Source organism: Orussus abietinus, unplaced genomic scaffold (assembly GCF_000612105.2).
Source record: "Orussus abietinus isolate OABI.00-Male unplaced genomic scaffold, Oabi_2.0 scaffold2, whole genome shotgun sequence".
Lineage (NCBI taxonomy): Eukaryota > Metazoa > Arthropoda > Insecta > Hymenoptera > Orussidae > Orussus > Orussus abietinus.
This window is the reverse complement of record NW_019396012.1, coordinates 2,421,922-2,438,857: the sequence shown is the minus strand read 5'-3', so window position 1 is coordinate 2,438,857 and position 16,936 is coordinate 2,421,922. Positions and strand designations below refer to the sequence as shown.

General features: G+C 52.0%; 2 protein-coding genes across 2 annotated transcripts; both read right to left on the bottom strand.

Annotated features, from left to right (window-relative positions):
• Positions 1–9,449: 9,449 nt before the first annotated feature.
• Positions 9,450–10,552, bottom strand: LOC105700535 (defensin-1). Its single transcript, XM_012426457.2, has 3 exons — positions 10,209–10,552; positions 9,816–10,023; positions 9,450–9,726 (listed from the first exon to the last, which is right to left on the bottom strand). Exons 1-3 carry the CDS (start codon positions 10,288–10,290, stop codon positions 9,687–9,689), a joined length of 330 nt encoding a protein of 109 aa, XP_012281880.1. The 5' UTR covers positions 10,291–10,552; the 3' UTR covers positions 9,450–9,686.
• A 145-nt stretch (positions 10,553–10,697) lies between these two features.
• Positions 10,698–16,250, bottom strand: LOC105700534 (catalase). The gene is made up of 8 exons (XM_012426456.2): positions 16,067–16,250; positions 13,183–13,357; positions 12,702–12,843; positions 12,210–12,360; positions 11,952–12,131; positions 11,676–11,867; positions 11,374–11,610; positions 10,698–11,301 (listed from the first exon to the last, which is right to left on the bottom strand). The coding sequence occupies exons 1-8, from the start codon at positions 16,235–16,237 to the stop codon at positions 10,903–10,905; spliced, it is 1,647 nt and encodes a 548-aa protein (XP_012281879.1). The 5' UTR covers positions 16,238–16,250; the 3' UTR covers positions 10,698–10,902.
• Positions 16,251–16,936: the final 686 nt, after the last annotated feature.

The window sequence follows — 16,936 nt, the reverse complement described above, 5'->3', positions numbered from 1 at the left end:
ATCAGGGGCAGCATCCGGGGTGGGTTACCAAGAGCTCCAGGGAGCCTCGAGGGCGGTCCGGGGGGCCTCCTGGGATCCCCGGGGGCGCGCCGTGCTGGAAGAGCAGTCGCAATTAGCTTTATTAGAGGGAGATCGACCCACCCCGGCGAGACCTCCTCTCTGATGCGGCCCGACGCGGTGGAATCCGAAATTCCCACTTCCGGATCACCTGTCGGCTAGAGTTAGCAAACGACCGGGAAAAATCAGCCTGCACATAAAACACCCGTCATATATACATTACCGTCGCATATGTAAACTTGTACACGTCGCAAAGGGTGCACCTGTATATTTTACTTTTCGCTCCGTAGAATAATGGGGCGTGAAATGCAGTGGGAAATTTTTTACCCCGCAACGAGATACAGTTATTACACCCTGAGGAAGAAAAAAGTGGTTGACTCAAAGAACAATGCCCTGCTGCAACAAAATGTCAGGGAGAGTAGACAAAATTCGTTTACATCAACGATATAATTTCTCTTCTCGACGGAATAATTGTTCCTTGCAATCGTATATGGATTCAGGCAACGATATACATTTGTTTCCGTTAATTAATCTTTTTTCTCGGGGTAATACGATGCCTCGTGTAAAGGACGCGGACAGTGGGGAGGAAATCCGCCTTCCTTGTTCCGGGCCCACTAAAAGAATGTTATGCTTTCTCTTGGGGAATTTACGTTGCGGCGAGTGGAGCGGGCTTTGCTGTTAAGACAGTAATCACCCCTACGGTTTAGTACGCCTTCCCAGTGCTCCTGGAACTGCTGGAGTAACTGCGCTTGCTTTATTACACGTCTACGAGCACGGTGGGGTCCGGCAGGGTCAGGTAAAGCTCGCAGAGGTATTTTTATTGAGCTTGTCGAGGACATTACCGTCGCGAGGCGTTTATGCAGCGAAAGGACCAATTTATTTCCCGATGGGTCGAAGCGCGTCCTCGAGATAAGGCCGCGGTGGTGCTTTTAATTCCGGGCACCGAGAACACGGAGAGGCCGATTTGTCAACCCCTTCGAGTGTCCTCGGAGGTGTCGTTAAACGCATCTCGAGCTATCGCAACGGCGGGCTTAATCGTCGTTCCCTTTATTGGTCAATAAGATTCTCGCCCAGGCGGAAGGCTGCGCAAATCGCGGCGACCGGGGCCTTCTCCTCGGTGACATTTCGCCTCTTAAAGACGCCTCCAATCGTTCCTGGAGATCCTCACGGGTTTATTGGATCTGAAAGAGGTCCCTGAACGTTTCCCCGTTCGATTGACTCGTAGGAAGTAATTAGTCCGGCGCACGTCCGCAAAGGTAATCATTCCAGTCACCTTTAAAGACCTCCACCTCGGCACGCGACCCTCTAAGCTACACCTCCGTATCGCAAGCACCACCTTGCGAAAGAGCAATCGTGTACTTGGTGCGAAATAACACCCTAGGCTCCTTGTCGAGATCGCAAGTTACATACATCGAGTATTAGCGAGCTCGGTCACGCAGCTCGGCAAAAGCGTTTACCTTCCACCCCCGACACTTTCCGCTCGAGTTGCACCTCTTAAAGAAACACGGCGTTCCGCGTTACATCGGGTACTTAACTTTAATTCCCTCTTCCCTCTATCGACCCTCTCCTTAACCTAGTCATATCACCACTCCGCACCCCGTTCCGACTTAAAAACGGAGATTTGCGATGCCAAATCGAATATTCTTACCCTCTCCACAGATGCGCCATGTTTTTTATCTTCGTTCTTCCATCTCACTGCCCGATCTCTAAGACGAAGTTTCGCACCGTTGCATGAAAAGCGCGAAAGGGTTATCGGGGAAATAACAACTACCAAACGTAGGAGCTTTATTTAAGCGGTATAACATTTCGCAGGGTATAATACATGTATGCGAGGCGAAGAGAAAACGTGCGTGGCGGCATCCCCTGGTAACGACCGCTGCCTGGCGCGTACTGCCGCGCACTGCAGCGCGGTGGATCGCCTCGGCCAATGGCGGCGCTCGCCGCGCGTCACGTGACCACCTCACGGGGCGCAACGTGTGACGCGCGACGCGTCGACGCCGCGTTTCCCCCGGGCGCACGCGGGGCGCGTGAACGCTACGGTATTAAGGCGGCCGCGGTTAAGAGAAAGGACTCGCACCGGCGGCAAACTCGCGGCGTCGAGCGTCGAGACGACTCCCCTAATCAGGGAGACATTGTTCGACGCCCGACAATGTCTCTCCGCGGGCGCGCGTGCGCGAGCGCAAACGTGGCCGGGAACACAAAGGAGCCTCCTCCTCGCGCGAGGGCGTGTGCGAGACTGCGCGCGCGTGCACGTGAACGCGCGGGTGCACGTGCACCGGCGGGTGGTCGGAGACTCGCGGTTCTTCTCGCGCTCCTTCCCCCGCATCCCGGCAGGTTCGCCGCCGCGCCGCCCGCCGCGCCATCGGCGCCGAGCCAGGAGTCTCGTTAACGCATATAGAGGGACGCGTTACTATCTCTCTTTCGCCCCCTAATGGGAAACCGGGCGGCCCTTCGCCTCTCCCCGAGACATCCTGGACCCGCCAGGAGGATCTCCTCCATCCACCTCGGCCATTGTCTCGGAGCACCGGGACGGACTTTTCGGCGGGATGGATTCCGCAGGGTTTACTTTCTATTTGGGTGGAGACGGCGGTCTCGTGGAGGTGCATGGATATGTATAGATATATATGTATATATACGTAGTATAGAAATATTCGACTAGACTAACGTGCAATCCGAAATAGCTCCATCTCCCTCGTAGTAGAGGGTGAAAGGAGGGGGCGAACGAGGGCGAACGCGTCGGTATACTACTAGGCAGGAGGAATTCTTCAAAAACAGCAGCTCCACCGACGTTGGAGGGTTCCACCCCACCTCGGAGTCACGTTTCCCACCGGGGCACCGTCTTCGGTGCACTCGAGCGCCACCTCCGCGCGTATAATTGTCTAAGTGCAGCTATCACCCCCCGTCGACCCTGCCGGGTTAAAAACTACTAACGCAGGTGGCTCCCCCACCGTCCCACGCCATTACTACCCCGTCACCACCCCATTATCCGGCAACGCCTAGCCTCACCTCATCGAGTGGCAGGGCGCGCGTTCGACGGCACGCCTACTACGGCTAAACCAATTACAATCTGGAAAGTTACGGTAGTTGCGCTACAATTTTCGATCGGGCTTGCGTATGTACCTATATCTATATCCACCCGGGTTTATGTGCGACTGTGGGAGGCTATGTACGGGATATATAACCGGGCGGACCGCGGAGATGTGTACGCGACTATACGCACGCCGGCGTGGCTGCAGCCCGGTGAACTTTCGCGAGCGGCAAGTCGAGCGCTAACCTATAATTCTGCCGCTTTAATTAGCGCGACGCCCTCGAGCTAATACCGCGCGTTCTTTCCGCTCTTAGGGGCCGGGCCAGAGTAGCTTCGGTTCGATTTCCAGATCGCGAGGAGCCCCGGCGAATGGCGAAACCCACCCGGGGCTGAAACCCTCCTGTGGGAGAGCCCGACTTCCGATCCCGGATCATGGGACTCGATAAGGCACTCCTTATTTCGCTAGTTTTCCATCGCCCTCGGTGAGCGTTTCCTCCTCTTAATTCGTATTTAACGTGCAGCAAAATTCCCGGAAACGGTTCCTATGAAGATTGCTAGGTGTAATTCTTGGAGCCGAATTTCACATCGAGGAGGGCGAAGAAGAGGTCGATGACGACCTGTTGCAGGGGACTCCATAACTCGGTCTAGCCGCTGCAGGTTGATTGCGTCGTCGCGTATGGAATTGCACCTCCTGCGGGGCGACAGCCTCCTGGCGAGAATTCTTTCACCCGATTACGAGATCGCTTAATCCACGGACTCTCCGACGCCGCGTCGGGAAAGGTGCACCGAGTGCGCCGAGGGACTTTCCTTGATCCCAATTGGATTTTCTCGAGGAGAGATTACGAACGAGGAGCTCGTGCCAACCGATGCCAGACGATGCCTCCAGGTGGGAGGTCCAAGGCCCCGAAAACCCGAGTCACTTCCTCTGGGACCGGTTGGCACACCTGCACCGTTCCCACGGCGTTACGCGAGGCATCTCGAGGCGCAGATATGAGATTTGGGTGAAGGGAACGACGAGACCTTTCGGATGAGCGTTTCGCCATGCGTGGCCGGCGGAAAACGCAAAAGAAGTTACAAAATCCATCATCGAAAGGGGTCGCGAGATGAGCGTCCAGACACTATGGAGCTGTCTCACCGTCCGCGGCGCACAAACGCATCGAAATGAAATACCAATCAGAACTGCGCTTAAGGTGATAAGAAAATGGCACCAAAGAGGATTCCTACATGAAACTTTTCTTCAAACTGAGTGAACCGAATCGTTTCAAACTTTACCACGTGAATATGGAAGCTATAAGGAAGGTCCGGACACCCATGAAATATCGATTCTTTTAACATTTGTTTACGGACACTTTACAAGTTTTTCCTAAAACATGAAATTTCATATGTGTCGTGACCTTCCTTATGGCCACCATGGGAAATGATGCAGTACGATCGATCCGGGGCTCGGATGCACCGGAAGCGAGAGAAGAGAGGGGCCCTCCACTTCCGGGTCGCCGTGGAGTCCTCTTCGGAGTCGTCGCCAGGTCGACCGGGTAGTTACCCACGGGCGAGCGAGCCGCGGGCGGCGTTAAGCGGATCGGGGTGGATTTTAATTAGCGGCTCGCGATTTCATCGTCCGCTGGGCCGACCTTCCTCCCCTCGCCCGGGCGGTCAGCGAGCGGGTGGTGGGCGGCCCGGAAGCGGAGGAGCCTCCTCGGCGACCCGGTCAACTGTGGAACCCTTCCCTATCGCGCCGATTCTCTTTTTTTCCAAGCATCGACGTACCACGTAGCGATCTTCAGCGCTTCTTTCCAGGAATCGAGTGGCCACTACCCCAATTACGGCCCTCCCAATACTGGGAACCCCGGAACCCCAGGAATCGAGTAAACCGGTCGAATGAGGACGTACCTGGAGAAACCATCCAATCAGAACCTGAAAAAGAAATCGAATTAGCTACTACAATTGAAAACAGAGCGACAGGTTAGAATTAAAAATGGCCTTCTTCAAGGTGGGATCGAAGAGACGAGAAAAGCGAAAGAAATGGAGGAAATGAAGGGCTCCCTGCGTGAAGGCTCTCGAACACGTGGAGTGCCCTCCGATTAGCCGACTCGTCGTTGCGTTTCCCCCGCGCGGTTTTAGCTCCCAAGGGCGAGGAGGGATCCGCGACCCGGCGAGTCGTCTCCCGGGAACACCTACGGTCGAGTAATCCCGTTAAATCCACCCCTCGAGTACTCGCGATCGCGACTCGGGCGAGAAAGATGACAAGGGCGCGGAAAACTGGCGAGGCTGTCGCCCTCTCTCTCCAGCCAACGCGCGGCGCATCGCTGCTTCTCTCTCTGGCCTGTGGCGCGCCACGCAGGGTCGCCGGTTCCTCGCTTGGCGCGGTGTTTCGCGTTCTCTCTCCCTCACCCGCGCGGCGCATCGCGCCCTCTCTCTCCCCCGCGAGCTCGGCGCCCCCGACCTACCGAGAGCGACCCACCTGCGAGCGGCAATGTCGCTGCTTTTTCGTTTCTCTCTCTTTCTCACTCTTCGCCCATAAGTATCCGTCTCCGTCGCTCCTCTTGCCCTCCGCCTCGCTCTCCCTCTCTCCCTCCGCGGCTCTCTGTGGCAGGAAAACAAATTTTAGTTCTCCACGGGTGCACCAACCATCCCCAGCCACCCCGGCCGCGTCGCGCCGCGCGGCGGCTTTCAATGTAACTAATTAGTAACTGCGTACAACGTGACGTAATAAGCAGACGGTTTCCAGGGTGCGCGCGCGGCCTCTCTCGTTACCGTTTTATTTCGACGCCGGGTCCCTCCTTCTTTTTCACCGCGCCCCATCCCCTCGGCCGAGGGTCGTGGACGAGAAAAGAGGATTGGAAAATTCGGCTGGATTTCCCACCGATTTTTCATCCCCCGCCATCTTACTTTATCCAGTTGAGTCGCCGCCAATCCTATTTGTATCTACCTTTCCCATCTTCCCCATACGAAACCGCGCTCTTGGTATTATCGATAAGCCTGTGATCTCTAACCTCTAATCCTCCACTCTACTTCAAATAACTCAAAGTGGAGTGGTAGAGGGAACTTTTATCGAACCAAGAGTGAGGTTACAAGAGAGTCAAGCGATACACGGGTGTTGATTATTGGGAATCCAACGGTCAAACGCAATTCAAAAATAACCCGGGTGATAACGTGTGGGAATATATAGAACAAATATGGACTAATTATAAACCGGTTATAATTTAAATCTTACTGGTAAATATTGATTGTGCCTCAGGATTATATGGGGAACCAGGATAACCTCGAAATCTGGCCTCTCAACGGTCGCGGAAACGTGCCGGTCCGAACGCTCGCTCCTGATTGGCTGGCGCCCCAGCCGACGCAGCCAATGACGTCACTGGACAGGTTCGCGCTATCCGGCGCGCGCAGCGCCGCGCGGACATAAATCTAATTTGCCGGAGCGACGCGCAAATGTAATTTACGAGGAAATTTAATCCGAGCACCCGGAGAAAAAGAGGGCGAGCACTCTCCCTCCTTTCTTTCTCTCTCTCTCTCTCCTCCCCTGGTTCTCTCTACCGCTCTCTGTCTGAGAGGTGAGAGGTTACGTGTGTACGAGAAAAGAGAGAGAGGGAAAGCGAACGGCGACTGCGACCACACCTGCTCGTCCGTGGCTACGTTCACGGACGCGCCTGGCGAGGATGCGCCTTCGGACTTGTCTGCGTGCACTCGGAAGAGCTCGTACGAGATCGGAGGCGCATCGATCGAGTCGCTCCGCCTTCGTCGAGAGAGAGAGACCTCTCTTAGGAGGCTGCACCTGCGAGCTCGACTACGCGCGGCGACATCTCGCGGAGGGCGGGCTAACCTAACGGCGTGGGATCAACGACTCCTTCGCTCGCCGGCCGTCACTGTCCCTTTCTCCGGGAGAATAGCGCGACGCTCCGAGGCCAGATCTTACTTTACTCTTTTTCGTTTCAGCTCCACTTCGTGACTCGCTTCCCGGTCGAGGATTAATTAAGACGCGGAGTGTCCGTAATTGGTCGCCCCCCGTTGATCGCCGGATGGAGGTGGATGAAAGCGCGTATGTATATATCGAGATGATGGTTCGTTAATTGGAGATCCACTTATGTATATTATATATTTACATCTACGAATTGATCGATGGATAATTAGATCGAGTTATGTCGCAGGAACTTACAAGTAGCAACGATTTCTCGAGGATCAACACCCCTGCACTTTTAGGAAGGAATTGAACCGACTTTATGGACCAGTCAACCGCGGAGTGGGAATATTATGTAAGAACTCATAAATATTTGTTTGTTACTGTAGGAAAAAAAATGTTTAGGTGATAAGCACCGCAGTGGCGGCTCGTTAGTAAAGGGTTATCGTCTTCTCGCTGATACGTATGCGAGAACCTGGGGACGTATCAACAATGGCGAAAGCGAGAGTGACGGGCACCGGCAATCATCGATCCAATCGCAGCTATTAATATTCCCCGGTAATTTTCCCGGCGGATCGGGAGTCTCGAGGTGGCGATAATTAGCACCCACGTATCCCGGGGTGCCGGCTCCGAGGAGCGGTTTCCCTCCGCGAGGACTCTCGAGGAGCGAACGTCTCCGCGCTTTCCCGCTCGGGACGGGCGGGCGCCGATATCGATCTCTCTCCTCGAGGACGGCGCAAAACGCGAACCGAGACTCGCGGCGGCACTAACGAGCGGCATTGAAATCCTAGGAGAAGCGGAAGTGCTTCCAGCGGTCCCTCGAACGTGCTAATCATCCCGCTCGATAATGCAGTCCCGCCCGGGCGCTCCCTTTGCTCGCCTCGAATTCGATCCCCTAACCGGCAGTGCTAACGAGCCGCCCTGGAAACCACTGAGAAACCTCGGACTACCACACCTACGTTTCCAGATATTCGCAAAAATTCCAGAGAGAAAAAAAAAAGACTCAGAATAATTCCAGATCCAGCCCAACTTCCCGTGCAACATCCGATTTTGGTAAGCTCCAATTTTATACCGCTTTTCTCCCTACCCGGCAGAGCTAACGAGTCACTCTGGGAACCACCGAGAAACTTCGGACTACCACACCTGCATCCGCGTTTCCAAAAATTCGAAAAAATTCCAGGTCCAGCCCGACTTCGCGTGTAACATACACTTTCGGTATGTTCCTATTTTCTACACCATTTTCCCCTAACTGGCAGTACTAACGAGTTGCCGTGGAAACCACTGAGAAACCTCGGACTACCAAACCCCCAAACCTGCGTATCCAAAATTCTGAAAAATTCGAAAGAATAGTAAATTCAGGTCCACCCTGAAAACATCCATTTCCGGCGTGTATTCTTATTTGGTACCGCTTCTTTTACCTCTCGACGGCGTAGCGCCCAGAAATTAAAACGTGCCAATAGCCCAATGAATTCTTCAGAATTTTTTCCTCGCAGTTAAAGGGTTTTTTATTATAACGTTCTGCCTGTGTTAAAAATTCGGCCCTCCCGACAATGTCGGCAAGGTAGTCTCCTGGGATGGACGCACCCTTTGAATCCGCAGCGGACCGGTCGGCGCCCTCGAGTCGATCGCTCGTCTCGCAAAACGTCCCAGCCGTCGAAGCGTGGGATATTTTGATGGATAGCTTTCGCCCGGCGGCCCCTTTCGCTCGAGCGAGCCCAAAAATGCAAATCCTGGCAACACGCGCCCCGGGGAAGACGCGTCGCAAAAAGTGGCGCCCCTCTCGCGCGAATCGTCGCGTCGGGGGAATTTCCTTCGAATTTGGCCGGAGCGACGCGTCGGAAGGGCCGAAAAGCGAGATCTCGTTTCCTGCGGGGTGGATCCGAGAGGATGTGCCCCGAAATGTCCGGGGGTCGGAAAAAGGGGAACCCCGACGGCGAGAGGCGGAATTGAAATAGTTTTGCAAATGGCGCTCCTCGAGGGCCCTCTACGAGCGGGCACGGGGAACAGGCTTTAATCGCACGGCTCGAAGCGATCGGCGCCCACGGCCGAAGGAAGATTCCAATAATTACCAGTCGAAAATATCGATGGCAAACTCTCTCGACCTTTTAATCGCGCGCCAAGCACAAAGCATATTGGTTTTCCGCCGGCGGAGCGCGCATACAGTCTCGGCCGCGTCGGTATTCTAGAGCCCTGTTCTACGTATCCGTTCGCATATAGGAGCGCGTGCCGTAATGATATATCGATATCCATCGAGAGCCGCCTATCAAAGCCACATGAAGTTTATAATTAGAGCTGGAGGGGGCCGGGATATTGGCTCGTCAAAGGCTACTCGTCCGGACGAGATTTTGGTACTCCATAGGGATGCTACACTACTGTTCGCCTCGACGAAGTCGCCAGGGTGGATTTAATGAGAAGGCTCTTATCCTCCTAGGAACTGCTTCAAAAAATTGCCCTTGTACCGAATACCACTTTTCCGTCCTGATGTTAAGAGTTTATTGTATAGGAACAATGTTGAGAGGTGGACACGGCCAAAGGACACTTTGGTGATGATGGGTCCTTCTGGGCTAAAAGCAAGTTTGCATGCTAATGTTAAGTGTTTATTGTATAGAAACGATGCATAGATATGGACACAGCCGAAGTACAGACTTTGGTGATGCTGGGTACGCCAGGATAGAACTGGAGGACTTCCAGGAGGCAGGGGACGGATCAGCCGAATCGCTTGTTCCAGAGGTCCCCGAAGGTGGTCCTGGGGATCGACACCCATGGCGTCAGGTGAGCATTTTTACTCACATTGAGCGTCATTTCTTTAGAATATAAATTTTTGTTGGGACTCACTTGCGACACTGGCACACCCCGTCGTTGCACCTTCCCCCAGCTTTCCCCAAACTGAGGCAATTGGCAGCGCAAGCGGAGTGCCCGACCTTACCTCCGAAAGAGAGCAGGTCACAGGTCACTCTGCGATGTCGGTCCGCTCTGTCCTCTTCCTGGACCATTTCCAGGTCTTCGAACTCCTTGTCTCCCGGTAGAAGGCCCTCTTCGAGTGCTTCGGGGATGGAAATAAATGTTACAACCGAGGATGGTGAGGAATTTTGCAAAGAAAATTTATACTCAGCGGGTCCTTAGGTTTCACCTATATTTATCAATATACGACATATGAGAATATTATATACAGTGTAAATATGTTGAGAATATTTGTAAATACATATGTGATATGTATTGAGAATTTACCTTCAGCAGGTGCCGAGTGCACCGAGACGATCGCTACGGCCAGCAAAACGGCGAACAGACACAGCTTCGTCATCTTCGTCATCTTCTTCAGGATTCGCGAGAGGTCTCGAGGGCTTCTTCGGTGCAAAGCTCAAAGCAGAACTGGCTTTTCGACCCTCGTGCGATCTCTTATATGCGAATCGCTTGGTGAAACAGCGAACTCGGGGGATTCCCTTTTTCCCGGTCACTTAAGGAAACGGTGGTTCCCCGGGAGTTCAGCTCTACTCAGCCCGCAACGGAAACCTCGACTTTCCTGGTACACGATAAGAGGAGACTGTTTCGCAAACCAGATCGAACATCTCCGTTTACTTTGAACTCAGAGCTGTGCGTCATTTCCATTATATGCGGTTACACAATTGGCTAAAAAGACAGATGTCTCAGCTGGCAGAAACGACGGCGCTATCAAAACGTGCCTTCAGTTGTTGAACGCATCACAAGTGAAGAAGACAATTTGCAAAAACGTATATATTTGTCTAACATAAATGTCGCGTGGAAATGTCAAACCTAAGATCAAAGAAGGCACGTGGGACCTGCATAAAATTAAAAAAAAAAATATATATAATATCTTAGAGCTGTGAAAGTAAAACTCGAAGCGTAACAAAAACGATCAGATGAGACTGTGCGGCCTCGAAGAGCGGATCTTCGTGGGGGCTCCTCAAAGGTTGGCAGATTTTGTGGTGCCAATAGGTTTGCCGGCCTTACGTAGACCCTCTGTCAACCTTCTGCCAAGATCCGAGTCCACCTTCGTGAAGTTCCTGACGGCTCTCTCGGCGATGAAGGTGGCGGCGTTCTTCAGGCTGCCCACGACGTTGTCGACGAACCTGGTCTTGGCATCCGCGTCGAGGACTTCTCTCCAGAAGGTGGTGGACTGACCGAAGTCGTCTTCGTTGACAGGGTCGAATCTGTTGACGTCTCCGTCCAGGTGGAAGCTGGGTGATCTTACAGCTGGACACTCCAAGGGGCCGCTGAAGCTGTTGGGGAAGTAATTCGGAGCACCACCTTGGTTGTGTATCGCCATGAAGCCATCTCGCTGGTAATTCATCGTGGAGATCATCTGAAAGTCCAGGTAATTGATATTAGAGATAATTGTTTATTAGCAGTCGTTTTAATCCAGCTGAAGAAATACCTTGTAAGGACAATTGACTGGTAATTGGAGGTGATTGGGTCCCAATCGATGTCGATGAGTGTCTCCATAGGCGAAAAGTCGTCCTTGCAGCATCTTATCAGGACTTGGCTCGATTCCTGGCGGCATATGTGCCGGATCAAAGGCCAGTTGCTCGACGTCGGTGAAGTAGTTCTCGGGGTTCCTGTCCAGCACCATCTTCCCGACTGGGATCAACGGGAACTCTTTGTGTGGCCAGATCTGCAAGAAGTGAAAATGTCCTTCTCTGGAGACGATGTGCGCTTTACCTGCAGGATTTAACCCACCTTGGTAAGGTCGAACGGATTCCACCTGAAAGTCTCTGCTTGTTTCGGGGTCATTACTTGTATGTAGAAACTCCACGACGGGCATTTCCCGACTGCGATGGCATTGTACAGGTCTCGGATGCTGTAATCTGGATCCGAGGCACTCAATTGGGCTGCTCGATCCGTTGGGATATTTTGTATACCCTGGTCGGTCTGCAACGACGGAAAATCCCATCCTTATAAAAGACTCCCTGCTCCCAGGGAACCAGTAAACGAACTGATAACTACGTCGCTTACCTTGTAATGGAATTTACAATAGACCATCTCATCACGGTTGTTAATGAGCTTAAAGGTGTGCGAACCATATCCGTTCATGTGACGATATCCGTCAGGAATACCTCGATCAGAAAACAGAATCATGACCTGGTGCGTCGTCTCCGGGCGCAGAGATATGAAGTCCCAGAACATATCGGCGTCCTGGAATATATAAATTGATAAACAATACATCATACTAACCATAACTTGTCCGTTTCTCTAGAAAGGAAGTAATCAGACCTTCAAGTGAGTCGCTGGATTTCTCTTCTGGGTGTGAATGAAACTCGGGAAGAAGAGAGGGTCCTTGATGAAGAAAATGGGAGTGTTGTTCCCGACCAGGTCCCAGATCCCATCCTCGGTGTAAAACTTCACGGCGAAGCCGCGGGGGTCCCTGGAAATGGGTAATTGGTATTAATTATTTAAATAGTAAAGAGAGTCAAGAAATCATCTCGTTTTTTTCTGGGTCCATCGAAGGCCAGGAGCAATCGCATCCGCGGGAAGTGACTCGGTTTCTCGAGTGATGAGATCACGTTTCGCTCAATCCGACCAAAACGAAAGTCATGCTCAGTCGCATAAATGCGCGAGGAAGTGCGACCGCGAAATCGACAACGATTTCGCGTTTCGCAGCTTCCGCGTGTTCTCTTCCGATTTGGACCTCTTGGTAATGTAAAGACTGCGTTGCAGGTTGACGGCCGACTTCCTGGACTGGATTTTGAAAATCAGGGGTTTTACCTGACCGTGTCCGCAGATCCGCTCTCACCACCCACTGTGGAGCACCTGATGGCGATCGGCGTCTTCTTCCCGATTCCAGCGAAGACCTTAGCCTTGCAGTACTTGGAGATGTCGTGGGTCACTTCAAAGTACCCGAATGCACCTGCAAAAGGTGTCGATTAATTAGCAGAGAGGCGAACAGGGAGGCGAGGAAGGAAAGAGGCAAAAAAAGCACCCGGCGTAAAACCTAGAATTTCTTTCAAGGTACTCTCGCCTGAAGGAACATTCGAAGTAGGAAAAATTATTATGTCCGCAAGAGAGAGGAATTTTATAATAATGGCCCAGGCCGGATCGATTCACTCCGACGATGTGGCCGTTTCCTTCCTGGGACACGTTTTCATCTCTCCGGGGCGGAAATGAAGAAATCAGGGAATTAAGGAATTAAGGAATTAATAAATCAAGAGATCAAAGAAAGAGGCCAGGTTTATCCAGATGGATTTACCTGCTCCTTTCGCATGGACCACGCGTTCTGGGATCCTTTCCCTGTTGAAGTGTGACATCTCGTCCAGGTAGACGAAGTCCTGAAGAAGCACCGGGCCTCTCGGCCCCACCGTGATGGAGGCCTTCTTGTTCGCGATCGGATTGCCATTTCCCGTCAACAATACCGGAGGATCGCCCTGAAAATTACCGATAGAACCAATACATTGTCATTAAGAGGTACTTTAATTGTCTCACGGCGGGAATAATTCTAATTGTAATCATCGAGGCATTTTCAGTGTTTCGCGTCGAGTACACTAGGCACCACAGCCAAGAGTAACTTTGACCTCTTTTCGCTTTGTAATTCTTGAAACCGCATGTTTCTCTCCATACATAATCGCTGGACCTTCGATCGGTTTTCATAGCGAGACTTTCACCGACTCGAAATTCATAAAGAGTGCATTGTGAGTGCACTTAAAATCGCCTCCGAGGCGTGACCCACATGCGATAGTTGCCAATAAGGATAAATTAGACCTAGTTAACATTAAGAATTATCACTCGGCCGAGAGTTCGCATGCAAGCCGGGCTGTCGAAAGCGCAACGTTTTGCCGCACTTTCCGCAACCGCAGAGGCCTTTATGCGTAATGCAAATGTGACGACTCGCCGACACCGCGTGAGAACTCAAGACTTATACTATTTTCTCGCATATTGGTCAAGCCTCATTGTTTTCAAATCGCCACCTCGTTCCGCAGAAGTTATGTCGTCCTTAATCCTATCGGTAATTGCGGGTAAAATTGCGCCTCGATGCGTCGTTATGTAACCGGTAATTTTCCAATATTTAGCAATTTTTTTTTTTCGCTCCCGGTCGTCACATTCGCCGGCGTAATTCCGCAATCACTTTTTTCCGCGTTTCTATGTTTACGTTAATCGCCGAGTACTTCCAAAGTGAATATATCCATATGAAAATCGACTGGAAATCAGCCGACCTAATTGTGGGAACCCGGGACTTATCGTAGTCCCTATCGGTCAATTTTCGCGTTTGCATCGCCGCCGCATCCTGCGGTCGTCATAACCGCGACTTTAATGCCATTGATAATTGAGAAGGCAATTGTGCAACGGCGCTGGCCTCGATGCTCTAGCGCGATCGTGGATTCCTTTTAGACCTTTTTGCGATAAATTGCCGCGTTTGCGGTCACGCGAGCGCGGATCGAATAATTATTTAACGTCTCGCGTCCGTTAGATGGATTTAACGGTCGGCGCGTTTAAACGAGTGGCGCGAAACGGAGACGCCGCAAGATGGCGGCGCGCGCGTCGCTTATCTTTGGCGGGATTCCAGGATTCGCCGGTGAGTCGAAAAGATTCGTTCAAAACGCAGCTCGAAACGATTATTAGCACATTTAGTACACGTCGGTACATGTAACGAGCCTTGGGCAGTTACTTTCAGGGTAAATAAGAAAAGCACATCAATCAAACGGTCTGTTTCAGTTATGGCGTCCTTCCGCGGCACGGTCGTTCCTAACCGACCTCACCGCAATTGATCCAAAAAAACAGGTAGTACGTTTTGCTCGTTAAAGGTAAATGCTAAACATTTATGTAAATATCCCAGGCTCTGGAAAGGGGTCAGAAAGTTCCAGAGGAAACGGCCATTCGATTGGCTCGTTAATTCGAGTCCAGCCTGCTTTGCAAGCGAAGAGGGAGGCGACGTAAACAAGCCTGCAACGAGGAACTCTCACCGAGCCGAGCATACTGCTCGACACTCGATTTGCCAAGGATCAGGAATAGCTGTTCACGGATAACGATAGCAATATCACCTAGCTCGTACCAACTATCAATCTAATCGCGCCTCTTCAAGGCTCAAAGATCACGTCTTCGGCTCTGCGGCTTGTTCATTGTACAAACAATCTTGAACCTGCAACATCGGTGCGATTTGCGATAACGCTGATGTCACTTTGTTGACGTTGATTACGTCCCCGTTACCGCATTTATCTAGAAGCATGTGATGATTCGAGTGTTTATCGGTCGGCATTTCGGGAGCTAAGAACATCGAAGCTCATACTTGCAGTACACTTTTCCGTCCAAAGAGTACGGATAAAAGACGTCTTTCAGCCATTCACAGAAAACAGATAAGAGGCTGATTTTAACATTGAAATCGAGGCTCAAGTACGGAACTAAATCGCAATTCACGGACACGCAAGAACGGACGTAAATCAAGTTTCCGCCTGAACGGAGCCCACTAAAAAAAAAAACCTCGTAAGACAAAAATGAAACAAAAAAAATGGCCAAAATGACCGACAATACCGCCATTTATCTACGCACGAACATTCCCCCGACGTACCGAGCAAATTACAATTTATTGCGCAGCGCGTAATTTTATCAGGGCATCCTCGCACTGCATGTCTGACTGAAAATGCATTTTCCAGATGGAGATTTCCTCCTTTTCCATGGCCAGGCCGAAGTCGAAGGAACGACCGGTTTTCCATGCTTCACAAGGTCCGAGCGTTAAATCATCAGTTAAATCAACCGCGTCGACGCCGAGGAATCCCGAGCGCGAGGTATCCCATAACCTAATTCAGCCGGCACCGAAAGTCTTCGGTGTCTGATTAGGCTTTCTGGTTTCCAGAAGGCGACCACGGTGTTAGCCGTACGCTGCACCGACCAGTCGAACCGGTCGAAGAGGCATGTTCTTGTGGTTCTACGTGTGCAAGGCCTGAAGAGCACATACGCCTGAAGGTACACCATGAAAGGTACACCATGAAAGGTACCCTATGGGACGCGAATGCCTTTCCATAGCTTCTCACCATGCTATGTGACGCTCAGGTGATACCATGTCCGCAAGGAGGCCATCGATAACCGCCAGAGTGTCAAAAGGAAGGGCCAAGAGTAGAAAGGAAGGCGAACGACGGTCGTACCTTCATGTTCTTCCGGTAGTCGATGAGCTGTTCGGAAGCCGGGTCCCTGGCCATGTCGGGGGCGCAACCCGAATCCGGGGGACGACCTTGCAAAATACTCGACTTGGCTCGATTCGACGAGAGTCTCTGGACGTCCGGTGCGCCTCGAGGCGAGCGGTTCGAATAACTCATTTCCCGGCACGGCCGCTGCCTTTTATCGGCCGCGTCCACCAGGCTCTGGTGGGAGTGAGGCGCTGTCGAGCCCCGAAGAGAGCGTCGCGACGCCGCCCCCGAGCCCGCGACGGTGCACCAGGACGGCCGCAGAAGACGCACCGCAAGGTTGCCCAGCATCCTCCGGGAAGGCTGCCGTCGAATCGCCTTCCGAATACCTTAATAATAGCCTGGCTAGTCCATTAACGACGCGTCCATAACCTGGCGAAGGCAGCCTCGATCAGCTGACATCCCAATCAGCTGATTACGTTTTCAGTCGATGATTGCGATCAGGACTTAAGCTACGACTTAGGCTAATAGACTCGCGCGTTTCGTATTAAGAATTATGTTAATCATGCGAATTGCGCCAACGTGACAAAGCTAGAAAGAAGCCCGCGGTAGACTGTCCACTTTTATGCGGCGTAGAAGAGCGATTCGACTCCATTAATCACCTTCAGGCTGCTGAGGAACCCGCGAATGGGTCTTCTTCATCGCAGACCTGCTAACAGTGGTGGACAGTAAACGTTATCGCATCCAGGCTTCCGCGATCGATACGTTGGCGAGTTAAAAAAAAAAAAGTATGCTAAAATAGACCGAGCCTTCTCGTAGCGATCGATGTATCTCGGCAACGATATGTCCTGATTGCATCGGAGATTCTTATCAATGACTCGTGTTTTCGAT

Bases quoted from the DNA above. Each gene is read 5' to 3' on its own strand.
- LOC105700535 (XM_012426457.2), bottom strand. From the start codon at position 10,290: ATGACGAAGATGACGAAGCTGTGTCTGTTCGCCGTTTTGCTGGCCGTA. The intron at 10,024-10,208 runs GTAAATTCTCAA...CCATCCCCGAAG, and splicing joins GCACTCGGCACCTGCTGAAG to CACTCGAAGAGGGCCTTCTA. The intron at 9,727-9,815 runs GTGAGTCCCAAC...GTCGATCCCCAG, and splicing joins GGGGTGTGCCAGTGTCGCAA to GACCACCTTCGGGGACCTCT.
- LOC105700534 (XM_012426456.2), bottom strand. From the start codon at position 16,237: ATGAGTTATTCGAACCGCTCGCCTCGAGGCGCACCGGACGTCCAGAGA. The intron at 12,361-12,701 runs GTAAAACCCCTG...ACCCATTTCCAG, and splicing joins GGATCTGCGGACACGGTCAG to GGACCCCCGCGGCTTCGCCG. The intron at 11,302-11,373 runs GTATTTCTTCAG...CTGGACTTTCAG, and splicing joins CAGTCAATTGTCCTTACAAG to ATGATCTCCACGATGAATTA.